The sequence below is a fragment of the Buceros rhinoceros genome, unplaced genomic scaffold (assembly GCF_000710305.1).
Source record: "Buceros rhinoceros silvestris isolate BGI_N320 unplaced genomic scaffold, ASM71030v1 scaffold16497, whole genome shotgun sequence".
Classification (NCBI taxonomy): domain Eukaryota; kingdom Metazoa; phylum Chordata; class Aves; order Bucerotiformes; family Bucerotidae; genus Buceros; species Buceros rhinoceros.
The window spans coordinates 100-26,818 of record NW_010421706.1 but is presented as its reverse complement, the minus strand read 5'-3'; the positions used below and the strand labels follow the sequence as shown (position 1 = coordinate 26,818).

The window sequence follows — 26,719 nt, the reverse complement described above, 5'->3', positions numbered from 1 at the left end:
CGGCACCGTTTCTGGGGCCCTGAGCCGGGGTCTCATCAGCACCGCCCCGCCGCTGCCCGCAGCAGATCCTGCCCAGCGAACACCGCCGGCTGTCGGTCCCCGGGCGGTGGTGAACCAGCACAGGGCCGTCTCTAACAAGAAGCAGCTTCTGAAATCACGTACATACTGCGTGATGCATACCATAAACCCACTACAAATATGATTACACAGAATTAGTTGCATGTTTGTAAACCCAACTGTTTAATCATGTTTAATTAACCACATTGTAAGTGGAACAGTTGATAGTTAAATGTTGTCTCACTAAACTGATGAACACCTGGAACACGCCATTAGTTCCACCACCAGTAAATTAACTTTAACTAAAATCTGTCATTAGTAATTATTTCCCTTCCTTCCCAGTAGACCACTGGGATTAAAGATAATAAATAACAAATTGCTAAGGGTCTGATTTGGCTAAGACCATGACTGCAGGAGCCCTCCTGCTGCCTCCTTCACTTTTCTGTGACACATTCTTCAAACCTTATTTTTACCTGAGCTGGGCTTTTTATTTTGCTTTGGGTTTTGGCACAAGTAAAACAACACGTGCTGAGGCAGTTCCTTTACGCCAGCACTTTGAGCTGTTTACTTACCCATTTCAAAGCACACAGAAATAAAAAAGAGAGGCACTGGAAAAGCGTCCATTCATAGAAATAACCGGAACATTTTCAATAGGAGAGAAAGCAGACAGTATAAAAGAGACAGCATTAAACTCCCGGAGCTGCAGCAGAACCCCAGCGGAGGGAGCTGGGTGTAAGACTGCTGCTGCTGGGCTTCTCGCAGCCATGTCCAGAGCCAGCGGTCACAGAATGTGGACACCAACATTTTTAAACCTGACCGCGAGATGTGGGACGATGACAAGAAGGAGCAGTTTCTTTCAACCTGGACACGTCGGGAGTAACTCCATCTCCTGTATGCAGATTCCAGATTCCTTAGGTGTGCCAGCCACATCCTGCAGCCTCTTTCTTTTCCTTTGCGCACTGAATGGTTCAGAGAGATGAGAATTCAAGCAGGCCCTACATCACTGGGGTGGGATAGTAGGGGGGAAAAGTGCAGAGGAAGGTAGAAAATTACGTGAGTGAGGCTGTAACAAAGAAGAAATGAGGTGTTGCGGATGCAGAATCTCTTTGAAAAAATTAAAAAACCCCATGCAATCACCAGTTTCTCCCGGAGCCTTTCATGAGGAGGACAGTTAAATACAGCCAACTCGACACTGGCAGTACTGCTACCCAGCAGACAAAAGTCTAGTAGAGAGAAATTTTCAGCCCAAGTGACTGAAGTTGTTGGAAAAGTTACCTTAGATTCAGCCAGTCTATTCAGCCTTACCTGTCATTAGCACGACGAGGCTGCTCCTACACGGGAAGATGGCGTTAAGCAGTGTTCCTCACACGCCTTTCTTCAGCCTGCACAGTGTCAAACCTCCTTGGACCACTGCAGAAACCCACTGTCAAACCAGTCCAGGCAGGGTGGCACTGTGTTTTCATAAGCTATCAAAACTGCTGTAACGTGTTTGTTTTCTGGTTTATTCATCCCAATACCAGCTTGTTTCCTAAACCAGGAGACTACTCAGAGGAACAGAGTGCATCTGCTATGGAAAGTACTGTAACTGTTTGATGTCAGGTTAACGGGAGGCTGGCATAATTCAGGATCACGTCCTGAGTATGCAGGTACTGGAAACGGTGTGAGTCCCAAATCTCTTCTGCTGCTTTTCAGCCACGTTTCCTTTCCCTCGGAAACATCTCCCTCTACTGTGGTCCACCACCCTCCTGCGGTGAGCGCAAACAGTGCTCCCACCACATGCTACAGCACACACATTTCTTCAGATTCAGAAGTCCTCGAATAAAGAAATTCTGCTAGTACCAGAAAAGATCATCCCAGATTTCCATACAGTTTGCCTGTAGCTATACATCTGTCCACTGTTTTCATGAACTTAACTCTAATGGAAGGATTGCATCTCATCAAAAGTCATCCCTAGGAAATTTTACATCTCCTGTAGCAAGTGGTACAACAAAAGATGACCTTTCCAATGAACTGCTGATAACTTAGTGCATGGAAAAAATGAGATCTCTTGCATGCTGTAATACACAATACAGTTACTCGCCTCAGGCAAAATAAAAATTGAATGGCAGAACCAGCTGGTTACAGATGGTCGTGTGAAAAGTTCACCTCCTCCTTTCTCTGCTCAGCTGCAAGAGCATTAGTCAACAAAGCAAAGGATTGTTTGTACTTCGCTCCGCTCAGATTAATAAGGATAAACACTAAAAACAAATCCATAGGCTTCACTTCAAGCAATAACACACAGTGCTCCAACAAAGGAGGAAACAGCTTTGATGAAACATCAAATGGGATAAAATGAAAAAGATCACTGAGTTGAGCTTGACACGAATCTTGGGCCAAGTTTACTTTCTGGAAAAAAGGAACTCAAGCTCTGCCTTTATACCTGACCTGATTTCCAACATTGTGTGTGGCTGACAAAATAGAGCAGAGAGTATTTCCCAGCCAGGAAAATGTAGATTCAGCCGAACCCCCACTGCATCTCCATGCTGAGTCAGTGTAACACAAAATGTGAAAGATAGCATGAACTGGAGGGACAAAGAAAAAATATCCTTCAATATTTACAATTGATATTCTTCCTCTGACAAGGGGAAAACTGGGGCTTAAGCAAACCTAACCAGGAATTAAAGGGTAAATATTGCTTAATGACAGGGAAATGGCAGTAAAACGTAGGCAGCATAAATGAATGTTCAAGCTTCGCCTCTGCTCAGCACTCTTCACACCCAAGACAGAAAAAACCTCAGCACTCCTTAAGGAAATAAACTGCAAGATTAAAGGAGAAACACAGAAATGAGTGAAAAAGCTGTGTTCAGATTTCCTTCCTGCACAACCTGCGAGTATCAGGGATGTACTTACGGACAGCGCAAAGCAGCCAACTCTTCTTTTTTTTTTTTTAAACCTTGAGTTTTGCAGCTGAAACATGACAAAGCAGCAGCATTTTCTCAAGCGCAGAGGTAAGACAGCTTCAAAACAGTTCAAAAACAGATTAGGATAGAAAGGCAATTTCACAACTAAGCACTAAAGCACTGCAGACATTGTTCTAACACAGAAACAGACGAACAGTGCAGATGCAACATTATAATCAAATTTCAACACACAAATAAAGCACAGGGGAAGAACTACAAGTGACACTTTGGGATGGCGATTGTGACCTAATGTGTATAATTAAGCTGCTTAAATTAACTCAGCTCCCTTCGTTCTTCACAGAGAAATGGAAAGCAATAGATTAACAGTCCCACACTGAGTAAAGAACTTATTAGGGCACTCCTCGCCCGAACTGCTTTGTCTTCATTAAAAATAATGGGAACAATAGTTGCTTTAAGTGAAGGATTTCTAATTCTACCAAGTCAAAAGCTTTCTTTTTAATAACAGATTTGTGTTGACCATAAAAAAAAAACACTGTAACATTTGTGATGCATCTATTCCAGTGTAAATATATTAACTGTTAACCAAATACACACACACTACCCCTCACAGGAACAGTTTCCAATTCATATATGAAATGTATTGGATTACATGTTATTGCATATATATTACATATATTATACAATATATGACTCATGTTCAATAATTTCTAGTTCTACATGTACAGCTAGAACTTACTGACCTTGGTCTAAAAGGTTACTCATCCCCCCCTTTAAATGCACCTCTTAAAGGCCTGACATCATTTTTTAAATACAGCATTATTTATAACTTCACATATCTTTTCATGTAAAACTGTATTAAAATTACTTATTCCCACCATAAAACCCATTTATTCTCCTTTCAGATCTCCTGTTCAGGTTTCTTATGCTAGACATACTAAGGCCAGCAACCCATAAAAATCTTTGGTCTCTTCACACGTGAGATATACCGTAATTTAGAGGCAAAAAACCCTGTAGAGAAAATGAGCATATACAGGATGCTGTAACTTTTCACGCCTACAGCTTGCCTGAATATATAAGGCCATCTACATTTCAAATTACACACATCACTTCAACAAAAGCATCACAGCTTAATCTGAAGACAGCAATTACATTTTGTAAAATAAATTAAGCCTTCGTTTTAAGAAGCTTTATAGAAGTCCAAACATCCAAACACTTTGTTAAGTGATTAAATTACCGCATGGATTTGTCACCTCCTTTCTCACAAGCTTTGATCAACTTCTTCCATCTTCTCAGTTTGCCTCCTCATGAAATCGTTCAACATGCTACCAACAGCATTATGCATGAGTTCTCCAACATTTCCTGTCACTTACAAAGAGCAAGACTCTGCCCTTCAGCTGTTAGAGCACCTTCACACTGGAGGCTTCGTTTTCCACCACAAACAGGCCTCCTGAAACTTAAGTGTTGTCTTCTAACTGGTTTGCCTGTCAGACAGGAGAAAAATAGTCATCAAAAAACACTTTACATGTCTTATTTTTCTTATCCTACTTTATAGGCTAAGATTAAACGTGAAAAAGAGAATTCATTGATTCTTCAGAAATTAGAAGTAAACCGGTGTTCAAAAAGCTCAGAAATTGTTCATTTTTCCGTTTCAGCTGAAGGCAGTATTACCATACATTAGGCATTAAAAGGAAGCATAATAGCGTGTGCAGTATGATTAAGCTGATTAAGCACAATAACTACCAAATAATTACAACCATGTCAAGAAAGAGCATAAGAAAAATATATATTCTTTTATATCTACACTAAGCCTGCCTAGCGCTAAGCTAACAATCCCCTTCTCACAGGATTCCCACCCCGCTTTTAAACTAATTCTGCCAGGAAGCCATGTCCAGTCCTAGGGGACATACTCCACATTTTCTATTTTATTACCCATTGAAACAAACAAAACCTACATTTCCCACTTCAGAAGTTTTACTGAAAGCATACCAACAACAGGAAAACACCTTAAATGCTCTAACCCAGGAGACTAATGAAGGATAAAGCACTTCCTCAGATACGCATGAATTTTACATTATGTTCCACTGCAAAACATGACAAAAAGGCACATACCAATAAATGAAAAATATGCCTTTTTACTGCAGTTTTACTGCAAATGCACAAGAACGTTACTGAATATATTGTCCCTAATTATTTTAGGCGGCCTTTCTAAAATTTGGTTTTGTTTAAGGAAACAAAACAGTATTCATTTACTTGTAACATACAGGTGATAGCTGTTAGCCTTTTCCTCTTGGAGAGCCAGAGAAAGAACAAATTTAACCTCCACTGAATGAGAGAGGAAAATGACTTACAGAACTTCATGCACACAGCCACTCTTCCACAATCTAAGCGATATGCACTAAGTTATGGCTCGCACGAGACAGAGGGAAAAATAACGCAAAGCTACAGAAAAAAAACAAAAATTACTCTGCCTCCTCATTTTTAAGCACTTTGTATCTGGGGCTCTGGAGATCTTCAATGCTCTCAGCAACCGGCTTGTTTAGTGTTTCTGGCAGAAGGAGAGTCAGGAATCCTGCCGACAGTCCACTGATTCCAAACACCACAAACGGCACAGAAGGACTAACAGATTTCTAGAATTAAAAATCCATAGTAAATACCCAGCATTGTTTCCTTTCTTACAATATATGATCCGTACGACCTGCACTCAGAACCAAACAATTACAACTGTTTACCCCAGCAGTTTGTGCAATTACCCATACAGCAGTAGAACAGGGAAACCCTATAAATGTCAGTTCACAGAAACAGCTCCATACGAAAACCCGAGTTACGTGTCAAGAAGAACTCGGATGCTGAGCGACCCTAAGCAGTACTGAATGCATTGTATGACAATTATTTCACTAACAGATGAAATATTAACTCAGCACAGAAGGTTAGATTGTTTCCAAAACGGATAAAGTACTAGGTATTTTTAAACATCTCGTTAATTCTTTAAACTGAGTGAACATTATTTAATTTTTCATAAAACCAGTTTTTCAAGGAATATAGGAGTATGTGGTACCAAAATCAGCAAAACGCTGTTGAGAAAATTTAATACATCTGAGTTACATAAAAAGAAGAAAGTAATCTTACCAAGGATGGCACAAATGGAGCCAAAATGCCCCCGAATCTGCAAGACATGGAACAGACACCCAAGCCAGCATTTCTGTTTCAAACAAAGCATGAAATGTATGAACATGCGGTGGCACTGTCAGAACCAACTTACGTGTTTAAGTTATCAACAGCCTTTATTTTTAAAAAGAGGTTTTTTTAAGACCGCCAACAGTTACTCCAAAGATTTTCTACAACTAGCTGCCAGCAAGGTAAATCACACCCTTTCAAACCCCAGCAAAACCACCCTATCACGCAATTCTTCACAGAACCAAGGATTTGAACCAAGAGAGAGGTTTTCCAGCCTCCTTCACAGGGCAATTGAATTGGACAACTCTGGGCTGTACCGGGAATGATTTCAAAACCTGGCAGATCTTCAGACAGAAGATCCCGCGTGCTGTCTCCAGCTCAGGCTGCTGGCAGCAGCCTCTATTCTGCCACCGCAGGTTGCACTTTGGAGGTGCTTACCTCCAAACAGAACACAACTGTTTGCCAGGGTGGAGCCTGAAAACATCTGGCCAAACGTGTCACTAGAAGGGCTGATGAATTCTGCGCTTCCTTCAATTTTCCAACAAGTTTAAAACAATCTCATCTAGACTGCAATGATAATCAAAGCATGGGTTAGAACAGCAGGATCCTCTTCAAAGATCCTCTTCAAAGCAAGCTACAAAAACCCTCAAAGTCTTTAATTTCCTGATCAAATGCAAAAATCTTCCACCTCTGTTATCACTCCTACATATGGTGTTTAACAGCCCCTTCAGAGGCCAACACTGGCACCAGTCATCAGTGAGACAGCAAGAACCAGCTCCTCGTGACTGTCCTTCTCCCTAAATCTCTCTTGGTTGCTTCCTCTCATTCAGCCACACATTCCTCAGTCCCACTGAGCTGAGCTTCTCCTGCTCACCCTGCTTCCTTTTCTTCCTCCAAAGCAGGAAGACAGTGACAGGATTAAAGATGACAAGCAGAGGGGTGACATGGGTCACTAGAACACCAAAACCACCCACCTGCACATCCCTTCCTTATGGCCCTTTGCACAGCGTAAAGGAAACCGATGATGGAAGGAGGTGATGGGAAGCCAGTGACTTCAGTGCAAAAATAAACACACAAAGCAACCTCTTCTCTCATCAGGTCCTCTTGAGAAAAGGAAAACAGCAACCCACACTTCCTCACACTGAGGCAACATCAACCCCAGCCCACAAGACAAGACCAAGCACCTCCCCTGTCAACAAAACCCCTGAACAGAGGAGAGACCAGTCCACGTGTGAACCAATCGTTCAGATGCATCCTTTGCACAGACTCTGAGCCTCTCCATATCCAGAGGTTTGCTGGCTTCTTTTTTTCTGCTGGGAGAGAGCAAGGCAAAAGGTGATCCTAAATGCAAGCTGAGTCATCTCTAATCCAGTGCAAAATGAAAACAGTTGTTAAAAGACTTTAGGACATCTTGAATTCAGAATTCAACACTTTGGGTTAAGCAGAACAATGTCATGGTACCCAAGAGGAAAAACGCATCATTGCCCAAGAACTACTACTCTTTGTCAGTGTCCTTGGGGTGCTGCGATGCCGATAGCTGACCACCCACTGCCTGTCTTACCTTCCTGCCCCAGATGTACCACCCTCAGCAAACAGCCTGCTAAACCTGACTGACTGTGCTCCCATCACCCCGCAGAGCACAGCACTGAACTGCTGCCAGCCACAACAGCTCTACAACCGGGGTAATCACATCAGCCTGGGTCATTGCTCAAACCATTTCATCCCACTGCGGCTGCCTGGCAAATCACACAAGCCACGTGGCACAGGGCAGCTCTAAAACTGCACCAAGGCGTGCAGTTCACCAAAAGAACTGTGGAGTGTTCCTTGCAAGGAAAGTCAGAGATCAAAAGGGCAAGTATCTTAAAGGAGTACGAACTCAACTACCACCACTGACACCAAGTGAACATACAAGGGTTTCCCACTGAAAATAAGCAAATAAGCTTTCCAAAGCGATCCCAGACAGCCCAGTGGCCTCATGCTGATTTCACATATGAGAATGTTGTAATTTTGCAACCATATTCTCATCAAAAACCCTACGAGTTTGTTTTTACATCTACATTACCAGAGCCATGATTACCTTTTCTTCCCAGAGATGACCTTCCTTTTTGGCCAAAATGTAAGAGTAGTGATGTTTTCTGGTTTTAATTTTTTTTTTTCCCAGCAGGTATTTTAAAAACACATCAAAAAGGAAGAAGGCCCAAAGCACGTACACACTCTCCAGCTTGCAGCACCTCTCCACTTCTACCGTGAGGTGTATTTGTCCCTGAACCCATTAACTTAAAAGAAATACACCTAACAGTCCTCAGGCTTAAAGTCATAAGTAGGTTTAAATAAGGAGCAGTAATACTGAAGATATTTAATTTCTCTGCAAAACATCAAACAAAAAAAAAAAAAAAGAAAAAGGAGTTTATTCCACTTCCCCTGCCCTGCCCGGGAGTGGAACAGATCTCCTCACATGGATCCACTGTCAGAGCAGTGCCAGGATCGCTACAAGGCTTTGCAAAGCCCACCAGATGGTGCTGATGGTTTGCTTCACATGAAACACTGGTCCTTCATGGCTCTTCTTAAAGAGCATAAGCTACAATACTGGCAATTAAAGTACCAGAGATATCAAACCTATTTTTAAATGTATAAATTATTACATGAGGAATTTTCATACAGTTTAACATAACACTTTGCCAGATTATTATTAAACATGAGAGGTCTACTAAAGTTGCTAATTTTTAAAACTTTCTTTATTGTTGCATTTTGCCCGCTGGCAGTCTGGGTCTCTGACACACAAAATTACTCTTTTTTGCCAAAATATTACTGCAGATTCTCAAATCAAACAATACTTCAGTGATCTTCCTACTCACAGCGGCAAACACACAGAGACGCTACTGTAACTCCTGCTAGGTATGAGCTGTCATGCGCTTAGCACCAAACATCCACGGGGCTCGGGAGGGCAGGGCAGCAGGGAAACACAACGAAACAAGCAAAAGCTGAGGAATTAGAACATGTTCCGATTTAATTCTCTTCATTCTCAACTCCAGAAAAGCAGAGGAGACAGGGGAAAAAAGTCAAAAACCACCCTCTTAAAAAAAAAAAAGAGGACAGGGAGAACATCAACAAACCCCACATCCAGATTCAGTCAGTGTGTCTGGGACATGCACATTAAAGCTAAACCTGTGCCAAGAACCACAGGGTCGGTATCTCAAAACAGTCAATCCACCTCCACCCTCACAAGTTTTACTGCAAAACCTGCATTCAGAATCTAGCTTTTCCTCCGTAACATATGGGAATGTGTGAACCTCAAAACAAAAAAAACCAGCCAATCCCAGGAGGCACTCACAGTTGTTTATTTTTGCCCTCCAAAGCCCTCAGTGATCACCACCCTAACTAGCTCTGCAGTGCTACAGGACACCTCCTCCAGCCAGGACGCCTTCCTGCTCCACAGTGGCTCTCAACCTCAAACCATAAAACGATAAACTTCAGTTTGAGCACACTTGCTCACAAATTAAATGGTGTAAAGCGAATTACTGTCGTGCAGAAACTATTAAAGTAAATTGCATTATGAAGATTTAATTAAATAGCAAAGAGATAGAAAAGCACTTGTTTTCAGCAGGCAAACAAACGCAATTGGAAGGGAGATACAAGTACACAGCAGGACTGTAACCAGTCCTTGCTGCATAGTCCATATTTATGAAGAAGTTCGCAAATGCTTCCATCATGTCATCATGTTTGGGTTTGCACCCTGTAATTTTACTCCAAAAATCAATAGTAGAAATGAGAAATACAGCACTGAGCACTGCAGTGCAAGGAGCGGGTTTTCACTTTTTTATTCTGGATTCAGACTCAGGGGAAGTTGCCACAAACAGCCAGGTAAGCGCATTGATGCAAAACGCGTGATGAATAGCAGAAGCCCAGCAAGCTGCTTTAATTACAGCAGGAACTCATCTTGATATTTCAGGTACAATTAATTACAAATAAGCACACGAGGAATCGGTGTGCATGAAGAGCAGTTTCATCTGCCCAGAAGCTCTGTTAAATTACCTCAGCACCGTTGGGTAGAGTTCGGAGGTATAAATATACAAGATGTTGAAAGCAGCGCTGACCATCATTTTTCCACACAGAGCTAACAAAGTGGGAGCGAGGAGCAGACCTTTCAGGAAAGAGAAAACAAGCTGTAAGCATAAGCAGGCTGTTTTCTTACACAACGCTGGGAACATCCCCTCCTCTTTAAGAGAGGTTAAGAGAAGTTACCTTACCAGGTAACTGCATCTTTGGACGAGCACACGCATCAAACAGCCTCCTTGAATAATTTATTAGATTAGAACCACAGAATTTGATTCACCTCAACAGTTCACTTGCTCCCCAACGACATCCTGTTGGGACTTAGAACACAACAGTTTTGTAACTGGAAATAACAAGTGCTAATGCAGCCCAGTCTACCAGCAGAGCTTAGCTGGCTAAACCACAGCGTGCACCTTTTAACGTCCAAAAGAAACCTGGCTTTCATTATCATCTGGTTATGGTTGTTAGCACCATCCAGTCTAATAATAAGAATATTTAATACTTTTTTTTAAAGCACAAATAAAGAACGAATGCTCTGGTTAGCTGTACTTCTGGTTCTCTGCCTCAGCACTGAGTTTGGATCAGATGATGTTGATTATGTAACGGGAAAGTCTGAGTGCTTCTCAACTGCTTTGCTTTCAACTTTGCCCTTGAGTATTTTCAGTTCTATTCATCTGATCAAGTCACGTCCTATTTCAACCGAGGCAGAAATTCATTTGTACATAAACTAAAATCCAGAAACCTGATTTGATTTCTTTAACTGTGATGCATTTTCCCAGTTATTTCTGTAATTCATGCAAAACAGAAGCAACATCTTCATCCATTCATCTCCTTTTACTCAGTAAGAACTAGAATATTATTGCACACAACTGCGAGATGCAAAGGTGTGAACCTGGGCCTCAGAGCCTTGCTGGGTGCCGTCAGAACGCTGGGACATCCTTTTTCTTCCAGCTACCACACGTGAAGTGATGAGGAAGAGATTTATGATTCTCAAATGTGTTTTAAAACTTGCTGTTTCTCTCCCAGGGAGAGTTACACTGAACACTGCATATCCACATATCAGAACTGTAACGTTAGTGCAGCTCAGGAACTTCTGGTCTTGCTATCAAAACAGAAGAGACTGTCTAGACAGAGAAATGAGCGCTCAGAGGCTGGGGAGTGAATTTAAAGCGTACTCCCTTCCGCAGGTTCTCTCCCCTCGGCGGGGCTGAAGGCCGGCCACGTGGGGAATTATTGTGGGATCAGGTGCACGCTGGAAATTCACTGCACATCAGCTTCCCTGTGTAGGCAAGCCCAGACATAGCCATTACGTTTTCCCTGGAGTTTTGAAACTTATTTTTAGTAACTCTGGCAGAACAGACCATTCTTTTCTTTACACCTATAAAATGTAACACCATTAAGCAGGAAAGTATTTTCCCCTGTGGGGATTCTGGTGACCATGTATAGGTCGCTCTCGCTAGGTCCAACCAAGCACGTCCATGCAGCATCTTTAACACTTCTACTGTATTTGTCTAACAGCCTTTCACCTGAATATCCCGTCACAGCGGTATATGCACGATTCTGCCTGAAACAGCACAGTCAGGGCAACTCTTCCAAACTCTGGTGAAAGGCCAAGAGGTAAGTTCTTACTAAATTCACGAGTTTGAGTTTTATTGATAAGCGATCATCTTCCACTGATTGATCTGTGGAATTTAGAGAAGCGGGGGAAGATGGTGATAAGTGGTGTTGATGTTTAAGACCTTCTAGAACAGAGCTACTCTGATTTAGTTTTGATGCCGTCAGTGCTTTTGTGTGGATTCACCCTCTGGCCATCATCTTCATGAGTAGAAGTTCACTTCAGCAGTACTTTTGAAACTAAAAGAGTCTTTAAATTTACTTCAGAAAAAATATCCACCAAGAAAGGTTAGTTCTCAACACAAAAGGAAATGCCCAAGATTAACAAAAGCAAAAAGAAAATTGGTTTAGAGAACTCCAAATTTTCTTTCCTCCTTCAGTGGATAGCGTATCAAGGGAAGCCACAAAACGTATTAGGTGTTCAGCACGAGCAAATCAATCTAAATGAAAGTCAAGATCCAGTCAGCTCTAGACTAGAAGTCTCCTCCGCTTGCTGTAAGTACAAAGCAGACAAAGTGCCAAAGATGTCTTTGTGCTCTACAGCGGCTTTTGAAAGAGAAGCATTATTACAGCTCCGCTCCCTCTCACCATCTTCCGGTCTGATACTCACGCAAATTCATTGAGGAGCTTTAAGTGGTAAGGAAAGTGAGACCTGTTTTTACTTAACCACTGAGAGATTCTTAGCCACAAATTCAGTACAAACCTTTAATAACAGAAATTTCTCGGCTGATTCCACAGGGGAGATGACTTGGATCAGATTCTCATTCACAAGTTAGAAGAGTTACTTAGAAATTCAGTGAAGTTATGGACATGAGAGGCAAGTGCCTAATATCTGATTAAAATCTTAAGTTCCTTGTAATAAAATCAAGGATGTTATCAATTACTCCGAAGAATGCAGACTTAGACAAACTGAGAGATGCAACAATCCTTATTTCAACCAAAGTCACTCATCATCATCATGTTCGGAGCTACATTTCTTTCTGCTTAACTGACACAGATCACTCTGGGCTAAGAACCAGCTTCACTCTTACCACAGTGGAAAGTAAAGATGTTTTAACGGGGTTGAAGTCATGTCAACTGGAAAAGGCCGAAGATTTCCTGAAATTTAACAACTCTTCAGCAATTATTACCCTATCCTCACCAGTCACTACTGCTTTTTCTTTTCCTTTTCTTTTACAATATATGAAAAGAAGCACAAACAGCAAACTTGTTGGAACAGAGAAAGAAACTGTCTCAATAAAAGGAGCAACCAAGTGTCTGAGGACTTGAATTAACACAACCATGTCAAACAGGATTACTGGGTATTTCGTCTCTCTCTGTTTTTCTCCCTGAGACTTTTCTGAGATCGATTTGAAATGGATGCCAGACAGCATTTTTATCCTGTTAAGGATAAACACAGCCTATAGAAGGTGACCTTGTAACCACAGCACCGGTGCTCCTCAGTCACAACACTGTGAAGGCTAAAGCATCTCTACTGAAGCAGTATTAAAGTACACGCCGAGAGCAGCCACTTCTACTCGTGTCACACACACATCAGTTTCAGTATTACTACAGAAAGAGAGTACTTGAAATGGAAGGAAAAATGAAAATACAAACCCAAACATACGTGAACATCACTGACAATGTTGGAAAAACCTATCTTTTGAGATGAGAAATCCACTTGATGATACTCTGCTTTACCGTGAACTGTCCTCACAACTGCACAGTGCAGCAATACCCAGCCGGAGACCGAGAAAGGCAACTAACACCTGGTGATCCCTGTGCCTTCCATATTTCAATTCTGACTTCCAAGTACAAAAATTAGCATGAGAACAAAAAGCTATTATGTTTTAGAGCTTTTTAGTGGCTTTGGTTTTTTAAGGACGAATTAGGCTTCTCATTCAGGAAAAACCTCCATTTCTATTTCTACAAATATTACATGTCACCAAAACAAAGGTAAAATCAAGCTTGGCATCTCACACCATCAGGATCTAGTCAAACTAACTTTAAACAGACCAATTTAGTCAATTAACAGGGTCAAACCATGCCTGCAAGAAGTTAAAAGCAATACAGAGAAGACCCTGGCCACCTGACCAGCCCCGGGAGAAGACAGAAGAATAAATGGACAGGGCTTTAGGCCCTGAGATGCTTGGCCTCAAAATACTCATTAAGTTGTTTTGTCAGCTTTCACATGAATTAACCAATGTCTACATTAGCATCAGAACCTACTTACCAGCATTTGTTGGTAAAAACATGATAAATATACAGGCAAATCCTGCAAGTGTCAGAAAACACGTCATAGTTTTACGTCTTCCAGACCTAGAAGGAAATAAGCACCCAGATAAAGATGGAAACAAAGTCCTTCAGCATTTTTTTGAATTTGTCTGCAAAACTCCAGCTAAAGCTCACAGCAGCATTAATAATAGTTATACATCTGTTGTACCTTGGGAAGTGCTTCAAATCCGCATTATTTTCCTATTTCTGTGTACTGAAGTCTTCCCACAAAAGCCTTCCTAGAAGGCTTCCTAGAAATAGGAACTAGGCAAGTTTTGATCTTTAAGCTATTGAATTTGAGGCCTTGAGAAGAGCCCAACTATACCGCAGACTTTTTTCCCCTCTCTGCAGTAAGCAAGGCAATGAGCCCTGCCACCAAAAGTGCACACACACAGGGCATACACACAAAGATCAAATTAGTATTGGTCAAAAAAACCCAAAATATTTCTAATGTGTCCTGATTTGTACTTCTCTTTTAGAGCTTCTCGTAAACACCTGCAGTTATGAAACATAGTCAAACTATTCTGCATGCTTCTCTGTCTCAGAGTAGACACATGGCACTAAGCAAGTTATGCTTATACAGGGTCTAGTGTTGTAAAATAAAAAAAGACTACAGGACAGAAAATCACCAGCCCATCTCCGTATCTGCCATCCCTAAATGTGAACCAGAAATGAAGATATTCTTAGTAACAGCTTGCAGGCACATACGTGTTACTTGTTACTTCATCAACTCACACAGCCATTTCTAACTATTAGCCCATAAGCAGAACAACAGTTTATCTACAACAAACATACAATACCTGTTTTTAAAATCTGCTAAATATTTGTGCCACAAAAAAGCTGTACCTCAAGGATACTGCTCACTAAAACAGAATGAAAACAGAGCTGGCTTATCACATTCCGTTTTGCATTAAGCACCTAAAACTACACACATCTTTTCTTCAGGGAACCAACACTTGAAATTTACAGTTAGTTTTACAAATTACAATGGAAAAAAAAATATAGAAAAGGACTTGTGGAGTTTGTGATTCAAACGCATGGCCCTGACTCAGGCTTCTTGGGCTCGAGATGAAGGTTTGCTGGTCTTTTTGCTTTTTAGCTTGACCAAGCTAACAGCTGCTTTCTGCCTGAAACCCCCAGAGGTGACACCCTCACCTGACTGAAGAAAACAGCATTTTTGCCACTGACCTAAGTGTCAGAGAGAGCTAAGTACCATTACAAAGATACTCAAGCTGAAGGCTGCATGAAACCCTGGGCAGCTCTGGGTTGCCAGACTGTTTGGCCTTTGGAAATAAGGACCCACATAAAGGATGGCCTCCAAATACACTGAAAAGTATGAAAATAATAATTAAAACTGCTTTCAGCTGCAGTTGGTAGGCAGTACAAAACCAAGTCATTCTGAATTAAAAATGTATGAGATATAAGCTATAGATACTTAAACGACTGCACTTACATTTTTTTCCCATCAAGAACAAACTTTTTTTAGTACCATTAATCATTGAAAAGCTCATTTCTCGAGCAATTCAAAAGATGAACAGATAACAGGAAGAAACTAGGAGCCCCATTTCTTTATCAACTGCAGAAACCCCTGCAGCAGAGTAAACCCCCAAAGACTCAACACTGTCTAGCAAAACAGTGACATACCTTACTGAGAAAAATGTTAATATTTTTCTAGGCTATCTACAAACTTGGCAGAAAACTAGGAAATAAGTTTTTTCTTACCAGGATTTCTCAATAAAAATCATGCAGAGCGGGAATGCTGGAACTTCTACAAGACCAGAAAGAGCCACGTTTAAATACAGGTTTCCTCTTAATTCACCAGCATTTAAAGTTAGTCCATAGTACACAAAGCTGCAGACATACCTGAAGGTAACCATAGAAGTCACGTTACTAACAGAACTAGTCTTTGGGGCTAAGAGAGCACTTAAAAGGTAAATTATACCAAGTTATGGAGTAGCTCCACTGAGTTACATGCTAGGAAGAGAACTCTTATTCCCCTCCAAAAGGGAAACACAAAGAGAGTAGTTCCTATTTAAAAAGTAACTTTTTGAAGGAAAACAAGTGCACAGCATAACTTTTAGAATTTTCTATTAGCCTGGGTTTTTTCCGAGGTTATTTAGCAGATCTACTAAGCTTACCTGTAAGCAGCTGATGCTTAGGTGCTGCAAAGTGATCCTATGGAAGACAATTCTATGTACATCCACTGCCTAACACAGAGTATCTTCCCCAAACCCGGGGGAGGTTTCCCCAACAACCCTCCTACTACTTTCCTTGGAAAGAACTACGCCTCCACATCTCTGCCCCACAAAAAACACCACTGGGTTGAAAGGCCACCAGATCTTCCGAAGACATTTTGCCTAGTCCCTAGTCGCTCCCTTACTGCCCAAGCAGAACCTGGGCCAAGTGATGCAGAGAAGGAAAGTTCTGCCTGATCCAGGGAGAAGTACGTCTGTCAGTCACTGGTGAGGGCAGTGCTAAAGGCTCTTGAGCAACCACACGAGGAGCTGGGGGACAAGTCCTGTACCACCCCTCCAACAGCTCCAGGCACTGTATCTTAACAGGGTCTGAAGCAGGAACACAGCGCTGCGAGCTCTTCCCACTGCTGTACCAAGCAACCTAGACCCGCTCCACGCCGGGGCTTCCCTCTGCACTTCCACTCATTGCTAATACATCGTGTTACGTCCTCCTGCGCTGCAGGATGATTTTTTTTTTCCCCAGATGTACCACTGTTCAACACAGCACCTAATATAAATCTGTGCAGTCTGTATTTTATCTTGCCCGTAGCTCTTCTCCACTGAACCTGTGTAATCTGCTTTTCGGCTCTTAATGCTTACTCTTACGTCAGATCTCCACTGTTCTCTAATCCACGCAGTCCTCCTCTTCCTGTGACTAGTTCAAATACATACCCTCTCGGTAACTTCGGCTTCAGCTTCTCATCTCAGTCAATGTAGAGATTATGTTCTCACCAGATTATTTTTTAGCAGGTTTTGAAGCAGTTTCTAAGTAACACACTGACTTTACGAAACATGATTTTAGATTATTATTGTCTGACATCAGCTGACAAATTACAATTTTGTTTTGAGGACAGAATTTTTAAAAGGATGAAAAATCTTTATTGTTTCCTCACGTCCAGCACGTTCACAGCACCTCAGCATCTTGTTGTTACATACCAGATGTACATCAGTATGATGGTTCGCCACCGAAGGACAGGGTGCTGTACTAAGTTTAGGATACCAGGTGCCGATTCATCCCTTCTCGAAGTTCCTGCGCTTGGTTTTAATTTCAGATTTAATCTCTCTTTTCCATTACTAAGGGCAATATATTGCAACACATCTTCAGCTTCCGCCGTTTTCCCCTGGGAGTATAGCCATCGTGGTGATTCCGGGAGCATACTGACAGGAAAGAAGAGAAAGTCAATGGTGACGAGTTCATTCCTAAGAGCAGAGCACTAAAATCAATCCTTCCAATTTGCAAATCAATACTTGAAAAAAGCGTCAATAAAAAATTCAATTAAAAACATTCTATTTGCACTATCCTGCATATTAAATTCCACGGACACCGGTAATAATACAGTCAACCTTACAGACGGATTGTTGGAGATGCTTGACAAAGCACTCAGTCATGTTGGAGGAGTTTAAACCCAAATCCTGACTTCTGCGGAACTCACTTCTTCAGAAATGCTACACTAGCATTAGCCAAGAAGCATCTCGAACCCCAATGACCTTGTAAAAACGAAGTTTTGTCTGGGCTGGTAAAGTTTATGTCAAGTTTACTTCCCCATTATGCAAAGGGCTCCGGTTTGGAGTGGAGAAGAAAGGCAAGAAACCCTACTGGGGAATTACTTGTCAGGCTCCAGTACCAGCTCATCATTGCCCAGAGTTTTAAATATTTTCATTCCCGAGAATAACCAGAATATCCTTGCTTACCACAACTTCTGTTCATGATTCCTGTTTTTTTCAAGTTGTAGAGTGTGCTGCTGCTTTTATACAAGCCATAAAATAAAGAATGGGATATTTTTAACCGAACCTTTATTTTCTCTGCTACTCCTAACAGAGATATACATCCTACGACCCAACTAAACTTTTATTACTTCAGAGGATCCCAGTATTTGTACTGGGATTTTATTTGGGGGAAGTAGTTTTATTTCCATCAGAAACAGAACACCATAGAGGAAAATACGTTATGCAGAACTTCTTTGCTCAGCCCAGAGGCTATGCTTTCCTTGAGCACAGGAAGGGGCGGGGGCAGGGTGTATTCTTTAACAGAACTTACTTCAAGAACAGATCTACCTAAAAAAATGATTGAAATTTAAAAAAATAATTGAAATAAAACAGATAGGGTTTTTTTCCATGCTGTATGCTAGACATGCCCTGCATAAATGCACAGACAACCTACTAATGCTCGTATTTCTTCTACTAGCGATCAGAATAATACAAGGCGTATTACTTGACACGTTAAAAGAATATTTTGTAACAACGCAGGCCAGAGAAAGCTGGCACCTTCAATTCCTTAAGTACCGATGCATTTCATAATCATTTTCATAGTGTCCTATTCTAAATAGGAGCACCTGAGCACAACAGCGCCAGGAGCAGACACCACAGACCTCAAAAGCAAGCAGATACACAGCGTATCACGCTAAAAAGGTAATTCCAAGTGCTCTCACTTATTTCCCTTTGTATGCGCGTGTCTCACAAAGAGGAACACTACGCTCCCTCCAGGATCACTTCCAAAGCGTCAGGCGCTGAAGCCCTTTGCTGGCAGAAGGCAGCGCTCCTGGCCGCTGCTCCAGCCACTGGCAGGCCCTCCCTTCCTTTCCCTGAGCAGACCTGTAATCAAGCTTTATTGGACAGCTGGCACACAGCTGCTCTTCGCAGCGCTGGCCACCACAACTCTAACAGCATGCAGATACACAGCCTGTCTTCTGGGTAACCCCGACCTCCTGCATCATTTAAAAAACACTTCTTCCTTCACAGAATGATTTTTCTCTTGCTTGGTTCCCAGAGCCATACAGAAAGATGTCATCCTTGTTTATACCACTCTCTTGGAACGATGACAGGAAAAAGTAACTGTCAAATCGCTGCATATTTTTTCTTATCATTATAAGGCATGTGAACCACTTACAAAGAAAGAAGGAGGAAGATGACTCCTGGAGTATTCGCCACCAAGGTGAGGTAGCGCCATTCTCTTACACAGTATCCCAGGAAAGCATAAACAGCAATGCCAACCGCAAATGTCAAATTAGTTAACGAACCTGAAAATACAAGACCAAAACAGTGAGTACAGGAGCTACTGGTAAAAGAAAAAAACCCCGTTAATTCTTAAAGCAGAAGCCTGAAACTCCTACCCCACGATATACCTAAATAAAATGGTAATTTTATGAGGTATCTTTACAGCACTTGTGAAACACCTGGCTTAAGTATACGATGCAATCCCAGCGAACAAGAGCTTCGTCTAACGTGTTGGGGGCGGTTCTCCCTTTCAAAAATAAAGGGTAGTATATAGGAAAGAGCAAGAAACAAACGGGAACCGACAGACTGAAGAGAAAACCTGAGGACAGGAAGTGGAATTGTTGAGAGCAGGTGATTTTGTTAGGTCTGTTAAGGTAATCTCAGAAGAGGTGTCAGGCTGGAACAGAAATCGGCAGTTATAAAAGCACTGAGTTCAGTACAAAACCAGCTGCAAGCCAGAGATTTATTACACAAGACTTCTGATGAACACGCACAAGTAAAAATGTTAAAAACATGGGGTCAGCTTGAATTCCAAGCGCCTAACAACAAAGTCTCTGCAGACTCGCACAGCAGATCTTGACTAATCCGGAAGCTCTCAGCTATCGCCCACAAAGCCTAGCTTTGAGCCAACACCTAGGAGAGCTTCTTCAACACGGCCGAGCTGCATTCAGCAGCTCTCCCCTCCAGCCCCTCATCGGCACCTCTTTCTCAACAGTTCAGCAGAAGTAGAATAAAGCACACAGAGCAACAAGCGGCAGGAAATGGACGGTCGATCTGGTCCGGAGGGCTGGCCCTGCAGGGAGCAAGGCTGGGAAGAGCAGAGAGACACAGAGTGAGGGGGAAGGAGGGGTGAGGGAGAGAGAGAGAGGGTGAGAGTCAAAAAAGTGAACCCAGGAGCGGAAGAAAATTCACTAGTTAAAAAAAAGTGGAACATTATAACTAAACCACAACTGTCTCATACATCCCCAGGAGTCCAGAGGAGAAATAAGAAAAAAATAGTGGAATGAGGTAACTGAAGAAAATGAGAGAGAGAAACACTCCTACAGCCACAGCAAGTCAGCATTTGGACCAAGTCCTCCCCACGCTGTGCTAGCCAAAAGGCGGGACAGTCTGAGCTACTCCAGCTTTGCACCGTCTGATGTGCAGTGGCATCCGAAAAGGACATTTAAAAATACTGGACAGTCAGCACGTTCAGCAGCACAAAAAACACTGTCCAGGCATTAAGTCATTTTGTGGTGCAGGGAAAATGCAAAGAGCACCTTCAAGAACAGCTTCGCAAGGTACCATACAGCATTGTTCAGAAGTTGGCAGGATCTGCCAAAACCCGTACTAATTTTTCAATGTAATGCAGTGCACAAACTGAGAAATTTTAGGAACCAATGTAGCAATTTTAACACCTCAGTTTTGGTATTTATCAAACGCGATCCCACGTTCCTTATTCAGGCACCTTTCCCAAAGAAACCAGAACTTGGATGAATCCCAACACACATACTGACTTACGCTACGAGCTGACTCGACCTGGAACAAAGACAAAGTGGAAGGTATTGATAGTCAGAACAACACATGGCACCTTAATAATGATAAATATTCCCAAATCCCACCTGTAAACGACCAAAATGATTTTCCTACATATTCTTGCGTTAGGACAAAAGACACAAGAGCCATTCCACCATTCACAACTCCAACAAAAAACCGTGAAACTGCAAATGTGTCATAATTCGGAGCTAACGCTGTGACGTACCCAAAAACGACATCAAAAAACAGACCTGGAGAGAGAGAATAAAACGTGATCAGTGCTTATGCTACGCAGCTGGAACTCAGAAGAAAGGCAGCGACCACATATGTTACTGGCTGTAATGAGCAGCCCATAGTAATCTTGTCTCTCATCTCTCGCATTTGGCTTGCTGAAATCACACCATATGTAAACAATCATTTTCAAGTCGCACACTCGAGGTCCTCAATGCCAAGATGATGTTTCCTGAGACAATATTACCATTAAAGTCGACTACCCTTTGGTTGCAAACGCAGCCGAAAAACAAAACACCAGGACATGCATAAAGGTGTTTCGGTAAATCATTCTTCCCTCAAAAAAAAAAAAGCAGCAGATTATTCTTATTTGGAACAGCACGGTTAAGCAATGTGTGGAAAACTGTACTCGAACAGCGACAGTCATGGCAAAACGAGCTTATTTTTCATCTCCCATGGATAGTCCAGCGACTGCTGTGCTGCTCAGCACACTCATACTAACCAGTTTTAGTGCTGCACTGCATGAAGCGCTTATACAGATCATTGACTCCGTATCATCGACGAAGGTGGTGACCCACAGGCAGCCTCCAGGCAGGGTGGCCCACAGGCAGAAAAGGAAGAGATGGTGCTGTCCACATAGAACGCTTAGGAAAAACCTTTCAACATTCTTACCCGAGATATACACTGGTTTCCTGCCCAGTTTGTCAGACAAAGGGCCAAATGTGATATTTCCAATGAGCAATCCAGCAAAAAACAGGGATGATGCGAGGTTTACTTTGTAGGCTTCTTGTTCAATTAGGTACCACTGTCAAAAAAAAGAATCTTATTTTTTAAGATATTAACACCAAGTTGCTGGCTTCCTCAAAAATAACAAAAACCTATTGAAACGCTTCTCCTGCCATTTCCCTCTTCCTGCTCTACACCCAGTTCAAGTTTTGTCCTGTTTCAGTGGATAGGTAATAACAATGATTCGTTAACGAGACTAACGCACGTTCACTACTGCAGTACTTAAAGAGTTAATGCTGTGCAGTTACGCTTCCCAAACCACGAGTAATCCCTGGTGCCCTCTGTCATGATACACACATTGAACTGAAGAGAAGCAGGAAGGGATTATGGAACAAGGTCCTTGTTTTACGAAAATTTTAAGAACTCCTTGTTGTCCTCTTGCTGATATTTTACTATTTCACTGTTCACACGCTTTTATAAACAAACAAAAGTTACAAACAAATGATGGGCTTCTTTATAAAACATACTTTCTACCTCATCCAAAAGCTAAACTGACGCAGGCCAGTCAAAGACTGCCAAAAGGGAAGAAGATAAACTGGCAGCAGGTTGAAATCAGAAGGAAACTGATGCTATTTCCTGAGGGGACAAAGCCCACAGACAGCTCGTGCAGCCCCTCTGCCCGAACCGAGGCGAGTCAGCACTCACAGAAAGGCACTGCTGGGACTACCAACACTGCTGACATCATGAACTTGGGAAACAGTGGCAACCAAAAAACCTTCACTGATTTTCCAGGAAAAGAATTTCACTAGTTCAATGCAAAGCTTTACCCAAAGAAACACTTCACCATTGTTTGAGTATTTCAAATTATTTCTGGTGTATTTACTGGAAAATTTACTTTCAATAAAGCGGATGAGCATCAAGCTGACTTTTAAAATGACATGTGCTATATGACCTACAGTAAAGGAAGAAGGATCCTCATCCCATTTGCTTTTTTTAATAAGTAGAATGTTTAAAAGAAAAAAAAAAAAACAAGGGAAGGGGGCCATAACCAAAGTCCAGCACAGCCCAGAAGGACCTCAGCCCCAGAGTGTCTGCTGTGAAGTAATACAGATCCCCAAAGAGTAACAGGAATTTACTGAAACTTTTTATCATAGCAATCTCAAGAAACACACGTTTTTACTCAATTAGAACTCACATAGTGGCAACTACAGAGTGGATATGGCTCCATTCACCCCGTAAACCACCCGTTAACCGTGCTCTACCCATCCCGCAGCCTGCAAGATGCAGGTTGTGGGAGCAGGACAAGATTTAACATGTTCACAGGAAACCTTCTGTAGCCCAATGTACCCAGTGTTCCAGCTCTTCAGAGTTTTAGGGGACTTCTGGAAACTTTTGGAAGGTAAAACTTGTGCGCAGCAGCATTTGCCACTGGTTTCTGCTATATCCCACTGGGTAGCAGAGTCTGCCCTATCACACGAGAAAAAGACGTGGCCACAAAAGGTAATGGTTTCTTAACTTTCCAAGAAGACTTCAAGAATTAAATATTTCTGGGCATAGATCCTCAGGAAACTTCAAGCACAAAAATATCACAGCACGTGCTCTGCAAGGCACAGAGCACCACTGGCGTAAGTCCTTCTCTGTCCTAGCACTCCACGCACACATTTCAAACGCCAGTTCTCGTCTGCAGAGGGTTTGGGGCTGATTCAAGAGACAAAGCAACTTTATGCTCCTGGATACGGTTGGAAAAATCAACTTCTCAAAGGTAAAGGACCATTTCTACACCAAGCGTAAGATATTCCTTAACTCACCTTCCTAAGCACCATCACTTGTTAAAGCGGGGGAGTGGGCTGATGCCAGACCAAGAAGTGATTCTAACAACCATATTTTGCATGAACCCAGCTTTATTTACAAAGGCTTAGTTACGCCAGACCTAACTACAACAATTAGTTCTTGAAGCAGAACTGAAGAGCTGCTCTGGAGCTTTGTTGAGCTCCAGAGCAGAACCGTGCCCCTGCCAAACCAAAACTGAAAATATTTACGATTTAAGCTCCATCACCAAAACGGAGGAAATAAGCTTCACAAAAGCAGCTTCCTCTCTCAGGACAGAACAAGAGGAAAGATTGCTTTTGCAAGCTGTTACTTGTGCTGCTTTGCATGGCACGGGAACATGCTCCTATTTTAACGAGTCTGATATAATAAGCTGTGAAGAATACGACTTTTAAAAGAATGTGTCTATTACTTTATTTGCACAAAAGGATCTTGTTAAATATTTGTCAGAATTAACTGCAGCTTGCCAACAAAAGCATTGCCAGTTTTGCTCTCACCAAACCAGACGTCCTCTCAGCATTTTAACTCCACATGGCCGTTGGATTTAGTTACTGAACCACTAGCATACATCGGCCAGCACCTAAAGATCCTCTCGCTGCAAAGACTCTTAACAATACAGTTTTTAAAAAAATCTTACAATAATTTTACCAAAACGAATGGGAACATCAGTTTGTTTCAATGAGTCTTGAGGACTGCTACACGTTTTGCAAACAGGGACACTGAATTCTACATCTACAAGCACAGTACTAGTTAAAATTTGCTGTTTCTGATCATAAATTAAGCACTACCCTGTATCACGCGTCCTGCTGAGAGTTTGAAACCGCATCTTGGATCTGGAAAACAAGCTAATAAAAAAATCTGTTCCTGACAGAGGATATGATCCAATATTGCATCATTCCTTCGAATGTCTAGTCACTACATTTTTCCAAGACAAACATTACACAGGCACATTTGGGATAGTGGGAAGGAAGCAAAAACTTGGCACTGGCTACACCAAGTGCTAACCTGTCTTATATGAGCGTACTGACAACCGCTCCAAGAATTCACTCAGCAGAACTCCGACAGTTCATGCTCCAAGCCAAGCCACCCACACAGCCTTTTTTCTGGCACTGGCAGCGATGCTTAGGTCACTCGCGCTCGCCTGAGCGATAACAGCCCAGGGACTAGCAAAAAGCAAACGCAGCCTCTCGCATGGAATTCACAGGGCGTGAGGAAGAAGGGTCAAGCTTCTATCTCACTCCGCAAACTACAGCCTGTTCCATCTCCCACTCTCACCACGTATTGTAATACCCAGACATGTGGTGCCTGCGTTTGCTTTTCATGCCAGTTCTAATCTTTAAGACGTATCTTCCGTAAGAAATTTGCGCAGCTCATGGTAAAGTTTACACGCACAGCAGACTGCGCAGAGCTGACAAACTGAACTTTTGTTCGGTAGAGAACAGGCATTGGGAGGAGCTCATTCTAAATTCCAGAGTTACAACTGTAGTTAAAGGACCGTTCTTCAACAGTAACGACTTTCTAAAACATCTGAAGAAAAGAAAACTGAAAGCTGAAATACAGAAAGTTTAACCTAACTTCATATTAGAGTTATGCGAGGGAAGCTAAACGAATAATTTAGTCATGTATTGTCACATTCAAAACTAAGAGCAAGACAAAAGACACGGATGGGCGGGTTCCAATGATTTTTAACCGCATAAGCAAAGCATTACACCAGGGCCAGCTCAGCTTTTACAAGCGCCACGTCCTGCACTCGTGGCACAGATCTCAAGAAAAGCAGAAACGGCTAGGTCTGACGGAAGTACTTGCCTCAGTTACTATAGATGTGAAGTTGTCCACAAAACGGATATGCTTGGCAAGCTCAGCTCTGCTTGCTGGAATTCCTTCCTGGTCTATGTGGTACTCGGGCACAGCTCCCACAAGCACAATAAGCATTGACTGACAAGCGATGTATACCTTAAAATAAGATACAGTCATTTACCTTAAACAATCCCAAGAAGACCAGTAAGCTTTTCATAATAATTAACAGCCTCCCTTCACCCAGCACCACAAACAAAATGCAGTCAGTCTGCTGTCTGAATCCCCAGATGTGACCATCGAGGCAGTGGGAGCAGTGGGTACCACTCCAGACATACTGGTGCACTGGTGGTGAAAGCTTCGCCTTGACGCTCTCTTTCCTGTTGCAAAATTGTTCGGTTTTTTCCTGCAGTTTTGTAGGCAGGCACAGGAAAAGAAGATATTGAGAATTTCATCATAGTTTCATAGCTGAGATGTAACACTTAGACCCAAGAGTATTATTACTATAAAAAAGTTTTACTTACAGGCTCAAATACAGCCTGTAGTGACAAATAAAAAAAAAAAAAGAAAGAAATCTAAGATTATATTTTTTAAAGTCTCTGCTAGTTCTTTCCATTGCAGAGTCTGAAACCTTAACCTGCCTTAGGAGAACTGACCTGACTGTTAGGGACACCAGAATGTGCAGGACCTTCCAAGCGCAAGGTCCCGCACATGGGTCAGGGCAATCCCAAGCACAAATGCAGGCTGGGTGGAGCACGGACTGAGAGCAGCCCCACAGAGAACGACTAGGGGCTGTTGGTTGACGAGAAGCTCAGGACCACCTGGCAAAATGATCTTGCAGTCCTGAAAGCCAACTGCATCCTGAGCTGCATAAAAAGGAGCATGGCCAGCAGGCTGAGTCATCCCGCCGCTCTGCCTCTCGTGAGGCCCCATCTGCAGGGCTGTGTCCAGCCCTGGTGCCGCCGGCATAAGACAGACAGGGACCTGTTGGAGCAAGCCCACAGGAGGGCCATGAAAATGATCTGAGGGCTGGAGCACCTCCCCTGTGAGGACAGATCTGAGAGCTGGGGTTGCTCAGCCTGGAGAAGAGAAGGAGGGCTGTGTCCGGCCCTGGTGCCCCCGGCATAAGACAGACAGGGACCTGTTGGAGCAAGCCCACAGGAGGGCCATGAAAATGATCTGAGGGCTGGAGCACCTCCCCTGTGAGGACAGATCTGAGAGCTGGGGTTGCTCAGCCTGGAGAAGAGAAGGCTCTAGTGAGACCTTAGTGTAGTCTTTCAGTGCTTAAACTGGGCCTCTGGGAAAGCCGAGGACCTGTGCAGGTCTGTGTCCAGCCGTGGGGCCGCC

General features: G+C 42.5%; 1 protein-coding gene across 1 annotated transcript; it reads right to left on the bottom strand.

The window, feature by feature from the left end:
* Nucleotides 1-5,416: 5,416 nt before the first annotated feature.
* On the bottom strand, nucleotides 5,417-26,275 carry LOC104496643 (solute carrier family 22 member 15-like). The gene is made up of 11 exons (XM_010139794.1): nucleotides 26,084-26,275; nucleotides 25,385-25,531; nucleotides 21,698-21,830; nucleotides 20,881-21,045; nucleotides 19,173-19,302; nucleotides 17,222-17,443; nucleotides 15,774-15,914; nucleotides 14,011-14,096; nucleotides 10,164-10,272; nucleotides 6,084-6,156; nucleotides 5,417-5,584 (listed from the first exon to the last, which is right to left on the bottom strand). Exons 1-11 carry the CDS (start codon nucleotides 26,273-26,275, stop codon nucleotides 5,417-5,419), a joined length of 1,566 nt encoding a protein of 521 aa, XP_010138096.1.
* Nucleotides 26,276-26,719: the final 444 nt, after the last annotated feature.